Source organism: Chiloscyllium punctatum, chromosome 41, assembly GCF_047496795.1.
Source record: "Chiloscyllium punctatum isolate Juve2018m chromosome 41, sChiPun1.3, whole genome shotgun sequence".
Lineage (NCBI taxonomy): Eukaryota > Metazoa > Chordata > Chondrichthyes > Orectolobiformes > Hemiscylliidae > Chiloscyllium > Chiloscyllium punctatum.
The window spans coordinates 48,811,185-48,836,632 of record NC_092779.1 but is presented as its reverse complement, the minus strand read 5'-3'; the positions used below and the strand labels follow the sequence as shown (position 1 = coordinate 48,836,632).

At 42.5% G+C, this 25,448-nt stretch overlaps 1 protein-coding gene across 6 annotated transcripts in view; it reads right to left on the bottom strand.

The window, feature by feature from the left end:
- cap2 (cyclase associated actin cytoskeleton regulatory protein 2) overlaps window positions 1-25,448 on the bottom strand; it is a 242,572-nt gene that overhangs the window by 25,008 nt on the left and 192,116 nt on the right. For all 6 annotated transcript variants that reach the window (XM_072560875.1, XM_072560876.1, XM_072560878.1 and 3 more), the window contains one exon: window positions 2,359-2,524. In XM_072560875.1, the coding sequence (XP_072416976.1) occupies window positions 2,359-2,524 (166 nt within the window). The remainder of the gene's footprint in view (window positions 1-2,358; window positions 2,525-25,448) is intronic.

Below are 25,448 nucleotides of genomic sequence, written 5' to 3'. Positions count from 1 at the left end.
GTTGGTAAGTTAGACTTGATCATAGTAAATAGAGGATAATTGAGGAGGGTGGAGTATGTTACCAGTTGTGTTCCACAGGGATCAGTGTTTGGATCTCTTATTTGTAATATATAAAAATGATTTGGATGAAAATGTAAGTGATCTGTGAAATAACTACACAGAGGCCAGAATCCAGTCATGAAGTCACCCTTTATTTACACATAAAAAATTCCTTGACACTGATCCAGCTCCCACAGAACCAGCTCTGAGAGTAAACAGAACCTGTGACATTCCTGCTTTTTTTTTGCTTTTTTTTTCTCTTATTTTTTTTCCTTTTTTTTCTTAGAGTCCTTGCACGTGTGCCACACAGAGTCACAGTCCTAACATTCCTGCTTTTATCTGTCAGCCAGTGCTCGTTGATTGGACCAGATTAACTGCCCTAGTCAGGGACTCACACTCTATGATATTGACCTACCTGACCTCATTACAATCTCAGCTTTTTCACTGTCACCATGAGCTGTCGCCATTTTGAATTGTTTTAAGAAAGAAAATAGAAAAGTATAGCTTAAAGAGAGTCCACCAGTCTTGAGCCAGCTCAATGATGCCTGCACTCCGATATCTCCATCTCCTCTCTACTGTCAACTCCAGACCCAACCAAGGTTGAAGTTGCCACTCTTCAGGCAACACCTTTCACTGCTAAACAGATTCTCCTCCACCACTGCCCCGTTGCTGCCTGGGCCAGCCCAACCAACGGAGTCACACATCTTGCCACTGGCCCTCCCTCATCTATGTCATGATGCCCTTCTGCCACCTCTTCGACACTGCCAGCGCCAGACCTAATCTACTATAAAGTCACCAGTCCTTTGGCGCCATCTTTTGCCACATATCCTATCTCACCAATGCTTCCTCTGCTGATGTAGCAGCCGCTGGTTCCAAAGCCAGGAAAGTATATAAAGGCTCAATCAAGTCTGTGCAGGATCCACTGAAGTCCATGTTGAGGTCCTCAGCATTGCCATTCAAGCTCAGAACAAGAGGTAAGTAAAAAGGAAAAAAAGCAGTCGGAACAGACAAGCCCTAGCTCAGGTGCCTTATTTTGCTGCCATCTTGATGACACAATTCAAGTAAGTCAGAACTCTCCAAAGTTTCTGAGTCTAACTCAAAATTTGGGAACCTTTCCAGAGGGTGCATTGAGATTTCTGAGAGGTCCCATTGCATATTTTTAAAGTATATCCAGGTCCAGCCTCCAAAATTGTGCAGGTTTTAAGTTGCATAACCACAAATTTAAAATCTTCCAGAGACCAGCATAATCTAACATTTTTTTTCATTAAAGGGTGCTTCTTGACATATTCGAAGCAAAGCAAGCTGCAGTTCCATTATTGAAGCTGAATATGAGTTTATGAGCAGAAGTTAGCACGTTAGCAGAGGCGTCTATGCCTCTACCTATGAGTAACCTAACTTAAAATGTAGTATATTTAAAAAAGTTAGACTAGCCATTTCCTAGTTCACTGGTACACACTAGCCATCACTAAGGCACAAGTATGCTAGAATATTCTCAACCTGCCTGGACATCTGCAAGTCCAACAACACTTACGGAACTCAACACTATACAGTCGGTTCTGCTATAATGAGTGTTTCTTCAACACAAATTGGTTTTAACACAATTGAAGAATTTAGACTCTTATTTGTAGAATATGAACTTTACTTACCTATATTGGCAATAATGTGATTCTGGCCCCATAGTTTAAATGGTAGAGTTATTATGCGATTTTCTTATAACAGATCGCATGAGAATGGAATTCTCACACTAGATCAGAACCAACAAAGCAGTCTCCTTAGCTGGAGCCCTATTCACTACTTTAGGCATTCACTCTCTCCACCACTGACTCACAATGGCAGCAGTATTTACTGTAGACAGGATGCACTGCACCAACTCATCAGTGCTCTTTCCACAGCACATGCCGAATCCATGATTCCTGGCAGCAAATGCATAGAAACACATGCAACATTCTGACTTGGAAGTAGATTTCTTCACTGTGGCTGCTGGTTTGGCTGACTATGCTGACATACATAAGAGAAACTCTATTTTATAGGTGAAAGGATTCAAAACAATGGATGGTAAGGGCTGATCATACTGTGGACAGTTATAATATTTTGTCAGATAGGATAGCTGGTGAACTGCAAATCTGCAAACAATTATTTAGATCAACAGGGTGGAATAATGTAGCTAGAGTTTCTCTTTTTAAACCAGAATGTACTGAAATGTTTATTTGAAAATATGCAGTAGTCAAATTTATATATTGCTGAAACAAACACAATATTTTACTCTGCTCCCCGTTATCAAATGCTGGCTAGAATAAGTAGTCATATTGATATTCTCACCTTTGGTTATTCCTTCTCCTTGATTAAGCTGTGCAAAGAGCTGGGAACGTGCCACAGACGCCTCATCCTTTGATGTTTCTGGCCACAAGGTTGGAGGGGGCCCAGGAGGAGGAGGAGGGGGAGGCAGGGGACAAGGGCCACAAGAAGGTGGGGACTTTGCAAGGCCCTGAAAAACAGAAAAGTCAAACTTTAGCTGCTACTGAAGCAATGCTTACCATTACGCTAGGCATTCTGCTGTTCTTTCACCATAATAAAATGAATGCACTACATTGTCACTTAAATGTTCAGAAACCTCCTGTTCTACAAAAGAATGTATTCTCTACACACCACAGATGAAAATTACATTTAATAAATTTGCTCAAATCAAGGAATGCTTCGTTATTATGAATTAGTGATATGGATTTCTAATTGCTTAGATTCATCAAGATGTACAGCATAGAAACAGATCCTTCGGTCCAACTCGTCCATGCCGACAAAATATCATAAATTAATCTAGTCCCATTTGCCAGAATTTGGCCTATATCCCGTTAAACCCATCCTATTCATATACACATCCAGATTCCTTTTAAATTTTAAAATTCAAATGACACCAGATTATAGTCCAACACGTTTATTTGAAATTGCAAGCTTTCGGAGGTCAGCTCCTTCCTCAGGCGTGGTTTGGCAGAGGTATAAGACATAGTATTTATAACCAAAAAATTAACAACTTTAAAACTAGCTGCAGTTGTTGAATCCTTTAATTACTTAGGAGGTAGACGGCTGATTAAAATGCAAAATCCAGATTCCTTTCTAGTCTTTGTCCCTAGATAATTAAATGTTTTATCAATGTACAAGAGGTGATAACTCAGTTAGACAATGAACACCTAAAGCATTATCTATTTTAATGCCACGAGTTTGACTGGTAAGCATTGATCAGCATATGGGAACACAATCACTGAAACACAGTTGAAGGAAGGACAAGACTGGCAGTTCAACATTCCAGGGTACAGAAATATCAAGTGCAATGGGGAAGTAGATGTGATTGAAAGAGAGTTAGGGGCATTTCATTATTGATGAAGGAAACCATCACTGCAGTAATGAAGGAGGAGGTCCCAATGTCCCAGAAGGGTCATCAAATGAGACCATCTGGGTTGAACTTAGAAATATAAAAGGAGTGATTACCTTGCTGAGATTATACTATAAGGTTCCCATTACCAAGATAACGGAGTAGGTAAATCGCAGTTGTCAGTGGCTTCAATTTTGCTAACATTAACTGGGATTGACTTGGTGTGAAAGGATTAGATGGGATCAAACTTTTAAAGTGTATTAGGAGAGTTTTTTGTGTCAGTAGAGTTAGTCCTAAGGGACTAGTTAGGAGAAAGTGAGGACTTCCAGAGTCCATGAGGATTTGTCAGATCTATGCCCCCACCAGCCCTCACCCCACTCCGGTACCTTCCCCTACCACCGCAGGAAGTACAAAACCTGCATCCGCTCCTCCCCCCTCACGTCCAAGGCCCCAAAGGATCCTTCTACATGCAACAGAAATTTACCTGTACCTCCATAATGTCATCTACTGTATTCATTGCACACGATGTGGTCTTCTCTACATCGGGGAGACAGGACTTCAACTTGTGGATCATTCCAGAGAACATCTGGGTCACCCACACCAACCAACCCCATCGCCCTATGGCTGATCACTTCAACTCCTCCTCCAATTCCACCAAGGACTTACAGGCCCTGGGTCTCCTCCACTGCCAAACCCTAACCCCCAATGCCTGGAGGAAGCATGCCTCATCTTCTGCCTTGGGACCCTGCAACCACATGGGATTAATGTGGATTTCACCAGTTTCCTCATTTCCCCTCCCCCCACATTATGCCTCCAACATGGCACTGCCCTCTTGACCTGTCATCGTCTTTCCCATCTATCTGCTCCACCCTCCTCTCCAACCTATCATCTTCTCCCCAACCATCATCTACCTATTGCATTCTCAGCTACCTTCTCCACAACCCCAACTCCCTCTCATTTATCTCTCAGTACCCCGCCTCCCCCCCGCCCCCAACCCAGCACACAAGCCTCTTTCTTAATGAAAGGTTTAGGCCTGGAATGTCAATTCTCCTGCTCCTTGGATGCTGATTGATCTGCTGTGCATTTCCAGCACCACTCTCTCGACTAAGGAAGCAGTTCGACCTAATCCTGGGGAATGAAGTTGTTTGAGTGTCAGTGGGCAAGCATTTTGGGAATAGTGACCATAAGTCTTAGTTTCAAAGTCTTTATGGAAAGGTTTAAAGATAGTGCAGAACTTACGTGTCTGAATTCTGAGAAGGTTGATTTCAGTACCAATAGACAAGATCTGACAAACATGGACTACAAGTAGCTACTTGAGGGTAAGTCTACATTTGGAAAGTGGAGTATTTTAAAAGTAGTAGTGAGAGTTCAGGGCCAGCATGTTTCTCTAAGAGTGATGGGCAAGGACAGCAAGTCCAGGGAACACTGTAAAGGGGCATAGCGAGAGTTTGATAAAGATGTAGAAGGAAGCATATGTCAGGTACAGTGCATTAAAACAAGGAGGCCCTTCAAAAGTATATATAAAAAAAAGTGTAGGAGGTTGCTTAAAAAAATTAGGAGGCTAAACATCAGCTATAAAATATCTTTGGCAGATAGGATCAAGGAAACACACACCCTCCCGAGGCCTTTGATAAGTATATTAAGAATATTAAGAATAAAAAGATTACCAGGGAAACAGCAGGACTATTACAGACCAAAGGGGCAAGCTGTGCATCAAGCCAGAAGGTGTTGGGGGTTGTGGGGGGTGGGGAGAGGAGGGGGAGGAAGTTTAAATTAATCTTTGTTCTCTGTATTCACAGAGTAGAAAGACATTGTAGCTAGGGATACCAGCTGAGATGGTGAGGTTTAGAACACTTTCAGATCAATAAGGATGAGATATCAGATGTTTCAGTGGGCATCCAGGTGCATAAATCTCCAGCACCTGATGAGGTGTCCCCTAAGCTATACTGGGAAGCAAGGCTGGAGATTGCTGGGGCCCTAACACATAAATTTCATACTTCACTGGCCACAGGCAAAGTGCCTAATGACTATTGTGGTTCCTTTGTTCAAGAAGAGCAGCAGGTACATGCCAGATAATTATAGACTAGTTAGTTAACGTCAATGGTAGGGAAATTATTGGAAAAAATTCTAACAGACAGAATTAGTTAATACTTTGAAAGGCAGGAACTGATCAGGAATAGTCAGGATGGATATATTAGAGGGAGATTCTGTTTGACTAGTTGAATGTTTTGAAACAGTGACGAAATACTGAACAACCTCGGTTATCTGAACAAGATCAGTGGGGGAGTATTTTGTACGGATAACAGATAACGTTTTTACAGGACCTTGAGATTTTGTTTGGATAATCCGAAATTTCGATAATTGACGTTCAGATAACTGAGATTGTTCTGTATATTGAAGGGGGTAGTGTACTTAACATGGTTTACATGGATTTCAGTAAGATCTTTGACAAGGTTGCACATGGAAGGATGGTCCAAAAGATAACAGCCCATGGGATCTAGGGTAAGTTAGCAAACTGGATCCAAAACTGGCTTACAAATAGGAGGCAAAGGGCAATTAGATTAGATTACTTACAGTGTGGAAACAGGCCCTTCAGCCCAACAAGTCCACACCGACCCGCCGAAGCACAACCCACCCAATTCCCCAACATTTACCTCTTTACCTAACCCTACAGGCAATTTAGCATGGCCAATTCACCTGACCTGGCAATGGTGGAGGGTTGTTTGTAATTTGAAGACTGACTAGTGGTGTACCACAGGGATTGGTGCTGAAACCCTTGTTGTTTGTTATGTACATTATCAAATTGGGTATGTTGTCGATAGTGAGGAGGATGGTCTCAGGTTACAGTCTGATATTGATTAGCTGGTAAACTGGGCAGAGCAATAGCAGAAGGAATTTAATCCCAATAAGTATGAGCTGATGCATCTTGGGAAGCCGAGAAGAGGAATGATGTACACTGAGAAGCAAAGGGATTTTGGTGTACAAGTCCACAGATCTCTGAAGGTGTCAGGGTGGAGAAGAAGGCATATAATAACTATCTTTGTTAAAACCGAAAGAACTGAGGGTACTGTAAATTAGAAACTAAAACAGAAGCTAAACACCAGCTCCACAGCCAAGAAAGCCCAGCAGCATCTCTACTTTCTGCATAGGTTGAGGAAAGCCCATCTTCCATCCTCACCACATTGAGAGCACCCCAAGCAGTTGCATCACTGCCCAGTTTGGGAATTGCACCATCTCGGATCGTAAGACCATGCAATGGATAGTGAGGACAGCTGAGAAGATCACTGGGGTCTCTCTTCCCTCCATTACAGACCTTTACACCACACGCTGCATCCACAAGGCTAACAGCATGGTGGACAACCCACACATCCATCATTCAAATTCTTTTCCCTCCTGCCATCTGGCAGACGATACCAGAGCATTCGGTCTCTCACGGCCAGACTGTGCAATAGTTTCTTCCCCCATGCTATCAGACTCCTTAACACTGTCTGATCACACTATATTCCATTTGCAATTGTTGGACGACGTTTTGAATTGCTACCAAAACAATGTTTTATTAATGATCATTCATTCTTACGTTGTAATTTGTCCATCACTGTGCCTAGTATCTTGTCTTGTCAGTAATTACTGTGCGGTCTTGCATGTTTTGCACTTTTCTATTCAATTTATGCTGCCCTGTGTATGACTGTATTCTTGTGTAGTCTGTGTGTTCATATAGCACCTTGGTTCTGGAGGAAACCTGTCTCATTTTTATTGTACCAGCTTTTATATGGTCAAAACGACGAATACAGTTACACTACTCTAAAGTTTCTGGAAAAGCTCAGTGAGTCTGGCAACTCTGATTTCTCTTCACAGATACTAACATTTTGGGTGTGGCGACCTTTCTGCAGAACACTGATTTCTCTTCACAGATGCTGTCAGACCTGCTGCGCTTTTCCAGCACTTCTGTTTTTGTTGCTTATCTTCATAGACATAGACATAGACATAGAATATAGAAGCAAGGAGTTCTTGTTTCAACTTGAAAAACCTTGGTTAGGCCACAGATGGAATGCTGCATGTAGTTCTAGTAGCCACACTATCAGAAGGATGTGACTGCACTTGAGATTGTCCAGAGGAGATTTACCAGGATGCTGCCTGGAATGAGAAGTCTCAGTATGAGTACAGACTAAATAAGCTGGCTTTGCTTTCCTTGGAGCACTGGAGGCTGGGGAGGCAGGGTGAGGGGAATCTATTTGAGGTGTACAAAATTATGAGGCATAGAATCTCTTGCCCCTGACAGACCAGTCTATGAGAGAGCTTGAGTTTAAGGTGAGGAACAAGCAATTCAGAGGAGATCTGAGGAAACAGTTTTTCCCCCAGAGGATGGTAGATAAATGAAACATGCTGCCTAAGAGGGTAGTGGAGGCAGATTCTCTCAACATTTAAAAAGAATCTGGACAAGCACGTAAAATGCCAGGGCACGGTAGACTATGGACCAGGTGCAGTTAAATAAGATTAGTGTAGTTTGCGGTTTGTTGATCATCAAAGACACGGTGGGCTAATGGGCCTGTTTCTATGCTGCATGAATCTATGACTCTTGTATTTGAGTAGCTGCCAAGCATGGGGCATTGTGCAATCATCAGCAAACATTCCATTTTCTGACCTTACACAGGAGCAAGGGTCATTCATGAAGTTGCCAAAGATCAATACTCTGAGGAACACCTACAGAGATATCCTGAAGCTGAGACAACTGGTCTCCAGCAGCCACAATCATCTTCCTCTGTGCCAGGTATGATCCAACAGCAGAGAGTTTTCCCTCAACTCCCAGTTTTGGTAGGGCTCCTTGATACCACACTCGGTCAAATGAACCTCGATGTCAGGTGCTGTCATTCCCACCTCACCTCTGGAATTCAGCTTTCTTGCAGCACTTGGTTATACCAGGCCTTAATATTGCAGACTGCATTGGAGCACAATTCTGCTGCTGCTGATGCCTCACTATAGCTCATAGATACACAGGAATTGCCTAGCAACCCAAGACTAAGCAGTGTTCCTCTCGCAGGATTTGTTTTATAGAGTCATAGAGATGTACAGCATGGAAACAGACCCTTCGGTCCAACCAGTCCATGCCAACCAAATATCCAAAATCGATCTTGTCCCACCTGCCAGTACCCGGCCCATATCCCTCCAGACCCTTCCTATTCACATACCCATCCAAATGCCTCTTAAATGTTGCAATTGTACCAGCCTCCACCACTTCCTCTGGCAACTTATTCCATACCCGTACCACCCTCTGTGTGAAAAAGTTGCCCTGTAGTTCTCTTTTATATCTTCCCCTCTCCCCTTAAACATATGCCCTCAAGTTCTGGACTCCCTGACCCCAATTTACCCTATCCATGCCCCTCATAATTTTGTAAACTTCTATAAGGTCACCCCTCAGCCTCCAACACTCCAGGGAAAACAGCTCCAGCCTGTTCAGCCTCTCCCTATAGCTCAAATCCTCCTACCCTGGCACCATCCTTGTAAATCTTTTCAGAACCCTTTCAAGTATCACAACAGCTTTCCGATAGGAAGGAGATCTGAACTGCACGCAATATTCCAACAGTGGCCTAACCAATGTCCTGTACAGCCGCAAAATGACCTCCCAACTCCTGTACTCAATACTCTGACCAATAAAGGAAAGCATACCACACACCACCTTCACTATCCTATTTACCTGCGACTCCACTTTCAAGGAGTTCTGAACCTGTACTCCAAAGTCTCTTTGTTCAGCAACACTCCCTAGGACCTTACCATCAAGTGTATAAGTCCTGCTAAGATTTGCTTTCCCAAAATGCAGCACCTCGCATTTATCTGAATTAAACTCCATCGGCCACTTCTCAGCCCACTGGCCCATCTGGTCAAGATCCTGTTGTAATCTGAGGTAACCCTCTTCACTGTCCACTACATCTCCAATTTTGGTGTCATCTACAAACTTACTAACTTATGCTTGCATCCAAATCATTTATGTAAATGACAAAAAGTAGAGGACCCAGCACCAATCCTTGTGGCACTCCACTGGTCACAGGCCTCCAGTCTGAAAAACAACCCTCCACCACCACCCTCTGTCTTCTACCTTTGCGCCAGTTCTGTATCCAAATGGCTAGTTCTCCTTATATTCCATGAGATCTACCCTTGCTAACCAGTCTCCCATGGGGAACTTTGTTGAATGCCTTACTGAAGTCCATATAGATCACATCTAATGCTCTGCTCTCATCAATCCTCTTTGTTACTTCTTCAAAAAACTCAATCAAATTTGTGAGACATGATTTCCCACACACAAAGCCATGTTGACTATCCCTAATCAGTCCTTGCCTTTCCAAATACATTTACATCCTGTCCCTCGGGATTCCCTCCAACAACTTGCCCACCACCAAGATCAGGCTCACTGGTCTATAGTTCCCTGGCTTGTCCTTACCACCTTTCTTAAACAATGGCACCACATTAGCCAAACTCCAGTCTTCTGACACCTCACCTGTGTCTATCGATGATATAAATATCTCAGCAAGAGGCCCAGCAATCACTTCTCTAGCTTCCCACAGAGTTCTCGGGTACACCGAATCAGGTCTTGGGGATTTATCCACCTTTATCCATTTCAAAATATCCAGCACTTCCTCCTCTGTATTATGGACATTTTTCAAGATGTCAGCATCTATTTTCCTTTGGTCTATATTTTCCATATCCTTTTCCACAGTAAATACTGATGCAAAATACTCATTTAGTATCTACCCCATTTTCTGCAGCTCTACACAAAGGCCGCCTTGCTGATCTTTGAGGGGCCCTATTCTCTCCCTAGTTACCCTTTTGTCCTTAGCGTATTTGCAAAAACCCTTTGGATTCTCCTTAATTCTGTTTGCCAAAGCTATCTCACGTCCCCTTTTTTGCTTTCCTGATTTCTCTCTTAAGTATACTTCTACTTCCTTTATACTCTTCTAAGGATTCACTCGATCTATCCTGTCTAGACCTTACATATGCTTCCTTCTTTTTCTTAAACAAACCCTCAATTTTTTTAGTCATCCAGTATTCCCTATATCTACCAGTCTTTCCTTTCACCCTAACAGGAATATACTTTCTCTAGATTCTCGTTATCTAATTTCTGAAGGCTTCCCATTTTCCAGCTGTCCCTTTACCTGCGAGCATCTGCCCCCAATCAGCTTTTGAAAGTTCTTGCCTAATACCACCAAAATTGGCCTTTCTCCAATTTAGAACTTCAACCTTTAGATCTGGTCTTTTCTCTTCCATCACTACTTTAAATCTAATAGAAATATGGTCGCTGGCCCCAAAGTGCTCCCCTACTGACACCTCAGTCATCTGCCCTGCCTTATTTCCCAAGAGTAGGTTAAGTTTTGCACCTTCTCTAGTAGGTACATCCACATACTGAATCAGAAAATTGTTTTGTACGCATTTAACAAATTCCTCTCCATCTAAACCTTAACACTATGGCAGTCCCAGTCTATGTTTGGAAAGTTAAAATCCCCTACCATAACCACTATTATTCTTACAGATAGCCGAGATCTCTTTACAAGTTTGTTTCTCAATTTCTTTAAATATTTTGATTCATAAGCTATGTGTCACTGCTACAACCAGCATAATACTAGCCTTAAGATGACGGTAGCCTTCTTCTTGAACTACTGCACTTCACATAATATAGGTACAATCACAGGATCATTAACCAAGGATGAGGAAATGGCAAAATGCGTCCAATCTGGAATGGTTTGCAACTTGGAGGGGAACCTGGGAGGTGACTTGGTTTCAATATATTTCCTGTCATTGTCCTTCCAGGCCATGAATGTCATAGGTTGAACAGGCATGGTCAAGAACTCTTGGCAAGTTGCTGCAATGTAACTGTTGTATACAATTTGGGTTCAACATGGATGTTGCATTCTTCATTGCAGTTATAAAAGTATATTTTGTTACATGTTAAGAACTGATATCAAATTAGTTAGTACTGAAGGAGCATTGGGTTGTAGAATGGTACCTTGTTTTGGTTCAGCATAGGATCGATCTTAGAAGGACAATTATTAAGTTAATATGAATGGTCTAATACCTGATGTCCGGAGATCCCTGCTTATATTTATTTTGTAGTTTCCTATGGCTCACAATGAAATAGCTCAAGTTGAATTCTTGTGTATGTAGACTAAATCCGATATCTAATACGTTAAAAAAGTCCATGCATAAACTAAAGATAATGATCTGTCAATACAATTAAAACAAAAGTACCCTTAGTGCATCGAATTTTAAGTATCTGAGTAAGACAGGACACGATAAACACAAAAATTCTAAGATGGCCAACAATTTCTGATAGCTCGTCTCCACTCCTCTCAGCACATCTGCTACAGCTACATGCCTTTGTTATGTTTAAACTTGACAATTTCAACATTTAAACTTGAGTTCATCCAAACGTATGCTGCTGACATCCTAATTTGTACGAAATTCTATTCACCTAGTTAAGCAATACCTTGAATTAAAAATTCTAATCCCCTCAGCCTTAGCCCTATTTCTGTAATGTCCTCCAGCCCCACAATCCTCACTCCTTATCTGCACTCCACCAACTCTAGCCTCTGCTGCATCCTTAGCTATCATATTATTGACAGCAGTACCTTCAACTATTTATGCCCCCAGCACTGGACTCCCTTCAATAATTCTCTAACTTTCTCCCCTGTTTTAAAATGCTTCTTAAAACCTGTCTCTTTGATCAAGGTCACAATCACATATTTGAATATTGTTTTATGCAACTTATTGTCAAACATTTGTTCACTTACATTCCTATAAAGCACCTAAGCATATTATTAATGACGTCAAAGGCACTACATAAATGGAAGCTTGTTACTATGGTTTGTAATTAAACAATATGCAGGTTGACATCACGCAGAGGCCTAGTGGCCTTGTGGATGGAGGACTTAGTCAAAAGAAGACCCCTGCAGCTATATTTAATAAGTTAATACATCTGTATTATTATTGAGACAGCACCTAAACATTCCACAAGCCCATCTTCACACTTTTTAACTAAAGATGTTTGTCCTGTAATGGGTGGGGGCATTGTACGTGTAGAGGGTCTAGAAAGGACTCATGAATGTTCTTGATGCTGAAGGCTCCTGGAATCTTTAGTCTGACCATTGTTATATGGCAACTCTTTAGTCTCCTGAACCCCTTCACCTTCGAGCAAAAGTTTTAGTTTTCATACAACAAGAAAATTAAGTTAAAGCAGCATGTGCTGGGTGTCAGGTGAAGTAACCTTCAACTAGTCAGCTGTAAGCATCCAGTCAGGAACCTGCTGGGTGTTACCATTTAGGCAGCAGCCTGCATCAAGCATGTCTCCCATGACTCATTAAAAGGCCCTGATGCATAGAAATCAGAGCTTTGTGCCTGGGGCAGACCCTGATAGAAAGAATAGTTAGGGCTTATCAGGCGACCGTGTACCGTCATCTGCAAAAACCATAGCTTTACAGGATTACCTCAGCTGTTTGTGTCTGCAGCAGCTGCTACCCATAGTTCACCAGACTGATCTCTGAGCTCACAGTAGCTGTCATTTAATTTGTTATTCGTAAGAGTTTTAGGAGGCCCACAGAGGGGAAGACAGGACCTGATGTCCTCTTCCTAGGATACTATAGTCAAGAACAGCATCACATTTGATGCATTGAGTCAATGAAAGCTATTTCTTCAGAATTATTCATTGAAATTATGCCAAAAATATAATTTGTAACTGAATTATTTCATTCCGTATTAGGTTTCCAAGCATGTATACTGAATTGTTATTTATTTTCAGATATTTACAAATCTTCCTCATGTCCCTTTAATTTCTTCTGCAAAAGGATTTGGTCAGGTTAGGAGAGTGGGCAAAGAGTGACAGATGAAATACAGTGTGGGAAAGTGTGAGGTTATGGACTTTGTTTGTAAGAATAGAGGCATAGACTATTTTCTGAACAAGGAAAGGCTTCGGAAATCTGAAGTTCAGCGGGATTAAGCATCCTAGTTCAGGATTCTCTTAAAGTTAACAGAAAGTTAACTTTAAAAGTTCTCAAAGTTCAGCTGGCAGTTCGGAAAGCCAATGCAATATTAGCATTTATTTCAAGAGTGCTTGACATGCAAGACAGATGTAGTCCTGAGGCTTTAAAAAGCTCTGGCCAGACTTTGGAAGACTGTGTTCAGCTTTGGGTCTCCTACCTAAGAATGATCCCAGGGATAAAGGGCTTACCATATGAGGAGCAGCCAAAGACATATGGGTCTGTACGTGATGGAGTTTAGAAGGATTAGCAGATGGTCTCATTGAAACTTGCAGAATACTGCAAGGCCAGCATAAAGTGGACGGGGAAAAGATGTGTCCACGGGTGGGAGAGACAAGGACGCAAGAGCATAGCCTTAGAGTGAAGTCACAATCCTCTAGAACTGAGATGAGGAGAAAATTTCTTCAGCCAGAGAGTAGTGAATCTGTGGAACACATTGCTGCAGAAGGCTGTGGAGTTGAAATACATTTCAGCCATGATCAAAAGGTGGAGCTGACTCGATGGGCCAAATTGCCTAATTATGCTCCTGATTCTTATGATGCCTTCCCTCCTCTCATGGATGATTTGGAAAGGTGTGATTTATATCTTCACTTCAGGGAAAGACAAACAAAAACCATGTCCCTCTCCTCCGCTTCTTATTCCAATCCTAATTATAACAGGAGAGACTAGACAAAGAGAGAACTGGTCGATTTGGAAGCTATTGCATTGATCATTGAGGCACTTGAGCTGGGAGAGCCAAACTTCAACCCCATGAGATGTGGCACTGAAATTTATAAGATCTCTTCCATATACTTGCAGCTTCCCATCTTCATATATACTTGGCACAACCAGTACTCCATTCCAGGATATTAGTTAAATCCAAAATTCCATTCCAAAGTATTGGGTGCCCTCAACAGTCAGAATGTAACAATTCCCACAAGGTCTGTTCATGGTGCCCAATCTGGAAAGGAAGCGTCATCTGCCTCTCCCATTCTGTGGACTGAGCAAGGTGAACGGCTGGGTTTCTCCCATGTCCCTGAACTCTGCACCAACGCCTCTCCTGACATAATGAGCATGCGCGTCTATTAGTATAAGAGCCACCAGATCCAAGTGAATTGATCATGTCAAGCCAAGTGAGTTACAACTGCATTCTGTAACCCAAACTGGGCAAGGGCAATGTGATTCAGATTAATATTCCAATATGGAGCTCCTAATTTCCGTAGCATGGCTGAATCTCTAAGCTCAACTGTATAGTTCTTATCGATTGTCATTCTCTGTCCAGGCTCAGAATTAAAGAGGGCCATATGGACATATGGGAGGAGTGGTTGATGAGGGCTACTTGAGGCCGAGTGCATCAGCACAAACACAATAAGACCATAGGAAATTTTAAAAATCAAGTATATATACAATACATAAAATAATATCACTTATAACAATCTCAGAACGTACCAAAGAATGTCAATAAAGTACTTCTGAAGTGTAGCAATTGTTGGAATATAGGAAACATGCTGATAAAGGTTATACACAGCAGACTTTCCCGGCTCACTGCCTTTATTCCTGATGAAGGGCTTTTGCCCGAAACATCGATTTCGCTGCTCGTTGGATGCTGCCTGAACTGCTGTGCTCTTCCAGCACCACTAATCCAGTATTTGCTTTCCAGCATCTGCAGTTATTGTTTTTACCTCAAATATATGGCCACCACACTGGAAAGAACTTGCTACTATTCTTTGAAAGTGTGTCATGGGATCTTGATTTAAGAGAGCAAGTGGGACTTAGATTTAATGTCTGATGCAAGTGCAAGTATCTTCAACAGTGCAACATGCCCTCAGCATTACAATGGAGCACTGACTTGCCTAGCACGTTCAGAGCTCTGTAGTGGTATTTGAACTCATGACCTTCTGAAGTAGAGATAAAAGTGCTATTACCCTTGTACAATTACACCTTAAACACTTGGTATTGAAATTTTACAGAAATAATTTCAGAACATACAAAAATAATGGGAAAACGTGATAACAACTGAACTGATTAAACATCGGTAGTTATTTCCTGAAAGTAGACTGTCGATGAGAACTACCATCTCTAATAAGGTGATGTCCAATAGGGAATGACAGGTTTAATATCAGCTATGCAACACAACTAGTAGTAAATGCTAGCTTATTAATGATTGCCCTTTGGGAATGATCTAAATGGCCTTTGTACATGAAGGTTTTACATTGATTCCTTGACCATTTTGGAAAATATGGTTCTTTAGGACAAGCAGGGACTAGGCTCTTTACTCAACAGATTTACTGAGCAGGTGTAGAACAACATTAATCATAGGCCTTTTGTTAAGGCATTTCCTTACTGAAAACAAAATGAAGTACTCACTCCCTGTCGCATTATAAGACCACCTGTTTCAATTGAGCACAGCAACCAGTGACATTCAACCCTTGCAAGTTAACAGCTGAACAGCAACCGACTGCTTTTTGGAGGCTATAAATGGTCTTTGGAGAGTGAACAAAGAATTGCTCAGAAGGAATTATTTATTAAGAACATAAACATTTCATCAGCGTCTGTTGTGTATTGTCAGGTCCCCCAGTGCCTATAACCACTACATTAACTGTAGACAATTAACAAGGATGAAGGTTCACTAAAATATGCCAGAATCAGGAAATGCAATACTAGGAAATACTGAAAAAAAGTGTTTTTTTTAAATGAGAGAATGGAAGGTGAGGGCACAAATAAAAGGGTAATTAATGAAGATTTGAATTTATACGTTACTACTTCTCATGTTTAACGACAACCCCTTAGTGTAACTATGCTTTCTCTACACTAGAAATCACTTTGTAGATGTTACATATGAAGGTGTATTATAACATAGGAATGGGTATTTTGCGGTGTCCTACTGAAGATGTTTCAAAGATGGTAAAATTAATAGATCAGTTGTTACACCTCTGTGTACTAGATCTCAAAGAAAGGAGGTGGTTAGTTTAAAATTAAACAGCCTGCTCAGCAATGTTAAACTCACTGTCAAAAAGGGCCACACTGGAAAAGCCCAGCAGGTCAGGCTGCATCCAAGAAGAAGGAGGAGAGTCAACGTTTCGTGCACAAGTCCTTCATCAGGAATGTGGAGGGGGAAGGGAGATGAGAGATAAATATGGGGTGGGGGTGAAGCTTGGTGGGGGGGGGGGGGGGTGGTGAAGGCTATAGGTGGATGCAGCTAGGGGGGTAATTGTGATAGGTCCGTGGGGATGTAGCACTTTCAAGTTTTTGGATGCCCCATAGCTCTTTGTCTGGAACATTTTCTGATCTATTTTCTGAAAGAAATATTTGACAACCAATTTTGTTAATAACCAGATCTTATAAACAGCAAAGAGATGAAAGGTAAGTTGATCTGTTTTCATGGCATGTGTTGGGGATAGATATTGGCCAGGCCACCATGAGATTTTCATACCATTTTTTGAAGAAATGCAACCAGAACAGACAAGCTTTATACCTGATCTAAATGATGACATTTGTAACAGTATATTGCTCTCTCAGTTTCACACTGAAGTGTAATATAGAATATGTCACAAATGCTGCGCTCAGGTATGAACCTACCACCTTCTGACTCAGGAATGAAAGTACTATTTCCTGACTCAAGATAACATGGAAGTAAAGTGCCAAAAAATTAAAGGCTCTTTTGTACTATCTACTCATTGCTTTTCTTGTCAATTTTGATTAGGTAGGACATAACTAATAAAACAAAACATTTAAAAAGTGAGTAGATCAGCTGCTGGACAACACACAACATATTTGCTATTTTCAAATTTTGCACTTTTTTCTTATTACACCAGTTGTTTTGAGGATCCCAATCAAAGACAGTTATTTCTCATTACTTTCTGTTGACAAACTGTTGTACACTTTGTATCTGCAAATGAAATTGAGGTAAGTTATATTGATATGCTTATTTTTCCAGTTCTATTGTTGATGGGATTTTCAATGAATTGCATCAACTGTTTGTTTTACAGAGGCAATTCGGGAAATTCCAAATGATAAAACCCTGTGCATTACCCTCAGGGAACAGCCTTTCTGACACCCGTTTGCATTGTCTGCCAAGACAAAGAGCTATCTTTAGTCTCATAGACTAAACGACAAGAACAATTCAGAGTGGTTCAAATCAGTCCAACATAATCAATTATCAAGAATCAATTACAAGCGCACACAGAAACATAAAATTGTACCATTACGCAAAGGATTTTCCCAGAAGTTCTGAAATTGTAACATATACTTCTTTCTGTAATTATAGGATATCTTTTGCGAGCCAACTGAGTAAGAACTTGCAAGGACAAAACCTTCCTTCAAATACTAGCTTTTTCATATACAAGTAGTTAATTTTTTTTTTAGATAAAATCCATAAATTCAGGTCCTAGGGGTTACTAAATCCTTCAAATATTTATTTGGAATTCTACAATTTTGGAGAATAAAGTGCAATACTGCACTTAGTGCAATACCCACATGAAAATATAATGACACTAAGTTAAATTAAAAAAACAAATTAATCAGGTGTGGGGGTTAAAAAATTTCGTACAATGATCACTGTACAAATAACTAGTATCCTTTCACAGCATTTTAGGCTGTTTATCAAATTTGGCACTCTGCTATTTTAAAACAATTAGAACATGCAGCAGTATTCTGTGTGCAGTTACCTGACTACAAATTCGTTGAAGTTGGAATAGAAGCTGGGAGTAATTTCAAAGGTGAAGAAAGGAAGACTCAGGATGTCTGAAAGTTCCTTACAATGAATGCGTTGAAATACTGTCACTAATTTAATGTAGAAAATGTGCAGTAAGCTTCCACAAAAAGCTATGTGACAATGATGGGATAATTGTTTTTCTGATATTGATTGAGAGATAAATATTGACCACAACAGAAGGGATAACTTACTCTTCTTCAAAATAATACCATGGGATCTTTTATACTCACTTATGAGCAGATGGACCTTTATGTAACATCTGAAAGCACCAACACTGCAGCACTGCTTCTGCACTGCACTGAACTGTTTGGTTCAGGTCCTGAAATTAGCAGTGGTCCCCAATTTATGAACATCGATTTAAGAATACTTATCCCACAGAGGATCCATTATTCCCATTGTGGAACGGCCGGTCATCTCCAGCATTTGTGGAACTAATAATGATACAACGTCTAATGGTCCATACCTTGGTTTATGTTGCTGTAGAAGAACTGTCTAAAAGTTGCAAAGCTCAGACTGTCGTTATGCAAGGTCAACTTGCTGCCATCATGTCAGGCTGTAGATGTCTGGGTTCACAATGGCATTCCATAAGTTACTAGTATTGCTGAAATAGCCCACCCCTCACCAAGAAAGTGGCAGTGGCTCCACACTTGAACCTATTTTCCTCACTCATAGTGACAACATTTATGCACTGACACCTGCCACTTTTCCAGGGTCCTTCAGTTGTTGACCAACTCGTTCAGAGTGTTGAACTCAAGTTGAAGTGGTGCAACCTTAAATCCAGCCCTTGCAGATCCACTGTTGTTTAAGGTGCACCTCCAAGGCCATTTGCAGTCTTCTCAAGTGAAGGGCAGCAACTTTCCACCAGCCAGACTGCAGCCACTGGCTAACTATCTTGTAGAAGCACACAGGTATGCAAAGGTTTGTGGAAGAGGTATATTTGTCACATATCTAATGTATGATGTCAATTTAAGTTTTAAATTTGGATTGGAATGTGTATTATTCTTACATGTGGGTCTTACAATGTAGGAAGGAGGACAAAGTGATGGCTAATTAAAGGAGAAAGGTGAGTTGTGGGACTGTTTCGGAACTGGGAGATGTTATTCAGGTGAATGTTATCACTCAAGTTATTTTTTTAAAATTCATTCATTGGATTTGACATCACAGTTAATTTGGCTGAAACTGATGGGAGGGAAATGCATAGCAGGTAGCTAACTAGATATTAACTGTTTTACATTGTCATCTAAAATTAAAACTATCCTTGTACTGCGTTCAAAAAGGCTGGTTATTTCTCAGTATAGAAGAGTTTTAAATAGGATATAATCTATACCCATTCACATAAGATTGCAGGCTTGTCACCTGCATTTACTGAACACTTGCCTCAGACTCCTGGTGTCCAGATCACAGGGGTAGTGACAGACCTCATCTGTAAGTAGAGCTGTAGATAATTCTGCAGTCAGGTTGCAGGAATGGTTTGGACGATGGATTCACAAAGAATCAGAGTATGCTGATTTTGGTCACCTTGAATCCAATCAGCATAATAACATCAATGTAATGCAACCCATTCATCCAAAAAGAAAGGGAATGTGCATCATGTAAACTGTCCATCACTGGATTGCCAGTTCTAATTTGAGGGAGTAAAAAGAGTTTTCCCAAAATACACAACTATCTTGGGAAATGACAAAAATACAAACAAAGTTTGTGATGTGCTGAGATGGCATAGCTACAAATGATTAAGTTTAAAAATTTCACAAAAGCTTACAATTCACTACATTTATCTGAAGTTGGTATTGTGGATATTATCCAATCTTCTATTAATAGTACAGTTTATCCCTTCCCTTTTCCCAAGCTGTGGATTCCTTAGCGTACTGGGTTAGTACAATATTAAAACTAAAACTGATGATTTTATTTCTAATTAGCTTTAAAGATCATAATTAAACAAAGCAAAGTGCAACTAGATCATTAAAAAACTCAGGGTGCTTCTCGTATGTTGAAAGAACAGCAAAATCAAATGCTGATACAGCTGTTTACAGGTTATTATGATATACATTTACAATCTCTCCATTTCAAAAAGAAAATGAAATTCAAGCAGCTGAAAGAATGAGTTAAAACAATTAACCAATTTTACAAACTAAGTGCCTAATAAGACTAGACAAAACATTAGTGTTTGAAAATAGGCTGGCTGTTAAGAAGAGGTTATACAAAGTAATTATCAACATATATTTTTCTTTTTCTTTCTCCATTTACCCCAATCCTATTCTTTGCACTCCTGGGTATGGCAGCTGATGGAGTGACAGACAAAGAAACCTGGAGGTTACCGAAACAAATCCTTTCTCCCCCATTTTGTGTACAAATTAAGGGTGATAGGTTGTATTTTGCTTGAAATGAAGTTGTGAAAAGAACGTAAAAAGCAACTTTCAGAACCTCATAACATTCCAAAACACTTTACAATCGATGAAGTTCTTTTGCATCATGTCCATCTGAGTCAGTAGACTGCCTTATGATTTTTGAACGAATAATTTTATTGTCATGTGTATTTTACATTGAAAAAAAAGTAAAATACAGTAAAAAGCTCTTATCATTGTCACCATGATCCGGCGTCATTTTTAATTGTTTTAATAAGAAAAAAAAAGATATAGCTTAAAGACAGTCCATCAGTCCTGAGCCAACTCACCATCAATGATGTCTATGCTACCATCCCTCCTCAACTGCCTCGCTGCCATCTACACCAGATCCAACCAACACTGAAGTCACTATGCTTCAGGTGCCATCTTTCACCTCTGGGCCAATTCTCCTCCCCCACTGCCTCACCACCAGTGCTGGACTTAACCAACAAAGTCACCAATCCTCAGGCACCAACTTTCACCGCTGGGCCTACCTTGCCAACGTTACCTCCACTGATGTAGCAGAAACAGATTCTGATACCAGGTTGAGTGTCACCCTCGGAAAATAAGGGCTCACTCGAGTCTGTTCTGGGCTCACTTGCCACCTCCATGAGGTCTGCGCTGGGTCCACTTCAGCTCATGCTGCTGCCTGAACTCAGGACAAGAGATAGTAAAGTAAAAAGAAAGAAAAAATAGGAAAGAAAAGCAATCAGAGCGAACAAGCCTTGGCTCCGAAGTCCGACTCTGCTGCCCATTTTGATGATATTACTATGTTTTTATCTCATCCAAAATACAATATCTCTGATAGAATGGGAATATACCTACTTCCTCCTCAACACCTCCCTCTTCCCTTCAAAACAAAATACATAACCAACATTCCTATAGTATCAGACTGGGCTGACTCACATGGTTATTTAAGAGGCAAAATCAAAAGTAAGGTTCATTTATACTGTGTCTTCCATAAATTCAGAATGTCCTACAAAGCTTTAAAACCAATGAAATACTTTTGTTGTGCAGTCACTGTTGTTGGAAACACGGTAAATGTAAAGTCGCTATAGTCTAACCAGATTGCTGGTCTCTCATTTGAGAGAGATGACTGGTGGTGGTTTAATGAGGGTCACCACAACTCAGGCAAGAGGAGAGTTGAAAAGGTGAATCCCTCATAGTAATTTCAGCTATTGTGGGAACTGAACCCAAACTGTTGGCATCACTTGGAATTATAAACTAAATGTCTAGTCAACTGAGCTACACCAACCCCTTGAATGCATCCGACGTACAGCAATGTGAACAATGAGGTAAAAACAATGACTGCAGATGCTGGAAACCAGATTCTGGATTAGTGGTGCTGGAAGAGCACAGCAGTTCAGGCAGCATCCAAGTAGCCTCGAAATCGACGTTTCGGGCAAATGCCCTTCATCAGGAATAAAGGCAGTGAGCCTGAAGCATGGAGAGATAAGCTAGAGGAGGGTGGGGGTGGGGAGAAAGTAGCATAGAGTACAATGGGTGCGTGGGGGAGGGGATGAAGGTGAAAGGTCAGGGAGGAGAGGGTGGAGTGGATAGGTGGAAAAGGAGATAGGCAGGTCGGACAAGTCCGGACAAGTCATGGGGACAGTGCTGAGCTGGAAGTTCAGAACTAGGGTGAGGTGAGAGAAGGGGAAATGAGGAAACTGTTGAAGTCCACACTGATGCCTTGGGGTTGAAGTGTTCTGAGGCGGAAGATGAGGCGTTCTTCCTCCAGGCGTCTGGTGGTGAGGGAGCGGCGGTGAAGGAGGCCCAGGACCTCCATGTCCTCGGCAGAGTGGGAGGGGGAGTTGAAATGTTGGGCCACGGGGCGGTTTGGTTGATTGGTGCGGGTGTCTCGGAGATGTTCCCTAAAGCGCTCTGCTAGGAGGCGCCCAGTCTCCCCAATGTAGAGGAGACCACATCGGGAGCAACGGATACAATAAATGATATTGGTGGATGTGCAGGTGAAACTTTGATGGATGTGGAAGGCTCCTTTAGGGCCTTGGATAGAGGTGAGGGAGGAGGTGTGGGCACAGGTTTTACAGTTCCTGCGGTGGCAGGGGAAAGTGCCAGGATTGGAGGGTGGGTTATAGGGGGGCGTGGACCTGACCAGGTAGTCACGGAGGGAATGGTCTTTGCGGAAGGCGGAAAGGGGTGGGGAGGGAAATATATCCCTGGTGGTGGGGTCTGTTTGGAGGTGGCAGAAATGTCAGCGGATGATTTGGTTTATGCGAAGGTTGGTAGGGTGGAAGGTGAGCACCAGGGGCGTTCTGTCCTTGTTACAGTTGGAGGGGTGGGGTCTGAGGGCGGAGGTGCGGGATGTTGACGAGATGCATTGGAGGGCATCTTTAACCACGTGGGAAGGGAAATTGCGGTCTCTAAAGAAGGAGGCCATCTGGTGTGTTCTGTGGTGGAACTGGTCCTCCTGGGAGCAGATCCGGCAGAGGCGGAGGAATTGGGAATACAGGATGGCATTTTTGCAAGAGGTAAGGTGGGAAGAGGTGTAATCCAGGTAGTTGTGGGAGTCGGTGGGTTTGTAAAAAATGTCAGTGTCAAGTCGGTCGTCATTAATGGAGATGGAGAGGTCCAGGAAGGGGAGGGAGGTGTCAGAGATGGTCCAGGTAAAATTAAAGTTAAGGTGGCATGTGTTAGTGAAGTTGATGAATTGCTCAACCTCCTCACGGGAGCACGAGGTGGCACCAATGCAGTCATCAATGTAGCGGAGGAAGAGGTGGGGAGTGGTGCCGGTGTAATTACGGAAGATCAACTGCTCTACGTAACCAACAAAGAGACAGGCATAGCTGGGGCCCATACGTGTGCCCATGGCTACCCCTTTGGTCTGGAGGAAGTGGGAGGCTTCAAAGGAGAAATTGTTAAGGGTGAGGACCAGTTTGGTCAAACGAATGAGAGTGTCGGTGGAAGGGTACTGTTGGGGACGTCTGGAGAGGAAAAAACGGAGGGCTTGGAGGCCCTGGTCATGGCAGATGGAGGTGTAGAGGGATTGGATATCCATGGTGAAGATGAGGAGTTGGGGGCCAGGGAAACGGAAGTCTTGGAGGAGGTGGAGGGCATGGGTGGTGTCTCGAACATATGTGGGGAGTTCCTGGACTAGGGGGGATAGGACAGTGTCGAGGTAGGTAGAGATGAGTTCAGTGGGGCAGGAGCATGCTGAGACAATGGGTTGGCCAGGGTGGTCAGGTTTGTGGATCTTGGAAAGGAGGTAGAACCGGGCAGTGCGGGGTTCCCGGACTATGAGGTTGGAAGCTGTGGGTGGGAGATCTCCTGGGGTGATGAGGTTCTGTATGGTCTGGGAGATAATGGTTTGGTGGTGGGGGGTGGCGTCATGGTCGAGGGGGCAGTAGGAAGAGGTGTCCTCGAGTTGACGTTTGGCTTCAGTGGTGTAGAGGTCAGTGTGCCAGACTACCACTGCGCCCCCTTTATCCACTGGCTTGATGGTGAGGTTGGGATTGGAGCAGAGGGATTGGAGTGGGGGAGGGGGGTAGACAGGTTGAGGCGGTTAATGTCCCGGCGACAGTTGGAAATGAAGAGGTCGAGGGCAGGTAATAGGCCAGCGCGGGGTGTCCAGGTGGATGCAGTGTGTTGGAGGTGGGCGAAGGGGTCCTCTGAGGGTGGGCGGGAGTCCTGATTGTGAAAGTAAGCTTGGAGGCGGAGGCGACGGAAGAATTGTTCGACGTCACGGCATGTATTAAATTCATTGATGCGTGGACGGAGGGGGATGAAGGTGAGTCCTTTGCTGAGGGCTGATTGTTCGTCCTCAGTGAGGGGGGAGGTCTGGGGGGGATGGTGAAAACTCGGCAGGGCTGGGAGCTGGGATCTGGTGTAGGTGTAGAGCTGGGAGTGGGGGCAGAACCTGTAACTGGAGTAGGTGTGATGGTGGGGGGAAAGGGGGTGGAGTCGTGAGCAGGGGTAGTGTTCCCCCCGGGGTTCTGGGGGGTGGGGGTAGTGACAGTGGGGTCTGTGGGGGGCATGTCAGCAGAATGCAGGTGAGTGGCGCTGGTGGGGGCGGAAGTGGTGGTGACCACAATGAGCAAGGATTGGTGCTGGGTCCACTGGTTTCCATCATTTTATATCAATGATTTGGATCATTGGAAGCATGGTTAGTAAGTTTGCAGATGACACCAAAATAGGTGGTGTAGTGGATAGTGAAGCCAATTATCTTAAGAGTAAAACGGAATCTTGATCAGATGGGCCGAGTGGCAGATGGAGTTTAATTTAGATAAATGTGAGGTGTTGCATTTTGGTAAGTCAAACCAGGGCAGGACTTACACAATAATGGTAGTGCCCTAGGGAATATTGATACACAAAATGAGAGCTGGAGTGCAGGAGCATTGTTCCTTGGAAGTGGAGTCGCAGATAGACAGAGTGGTGAAGGCAGCGTTTGGCAAGCTTGCCTTCATTGATTAGAATGTTGAGTATAGGAGTTGGAACGTCATGTTGCTGCTGTACAGGACTTGGTGAGGCCATGTTTAAAATACTATGTACAATTCTGGTCATCCATCTATAATCTGTTAAACCTCAGAAGGTGCAGAAAAGATTTACCAGGATATTGCCATGACCAAAAGATTTAACTTCCAGGGAGAGGCTGAATCGGCTGGGGTTATTTTTCCCTGGAGTGTCGAATGTCGAGGGGTGACTTAGAGAGGTTGATAAGGTCATGAGGGGCATAGATAGGGAGAGTCTTTTACGTAGGGTGGAAGTGTTCAAAACTAGAGGGCATAGATTTAAGGTGAGGGGGAAAGATTTAAAAGAACCTGAGTAACCTTTCACACAGACTGTGGTGTGTGTATAGAATGAGCTGCCAGAGGAAGCAACACTTAAAAGGCATGTAGATGGGAATTTGAATAGGAAGGGTTTAGAGGGATATGGGCCATATACAGGCAAATGGGACACATCGGAATCCCTAGTCAGTGCGGATGAGTTGGACCAAA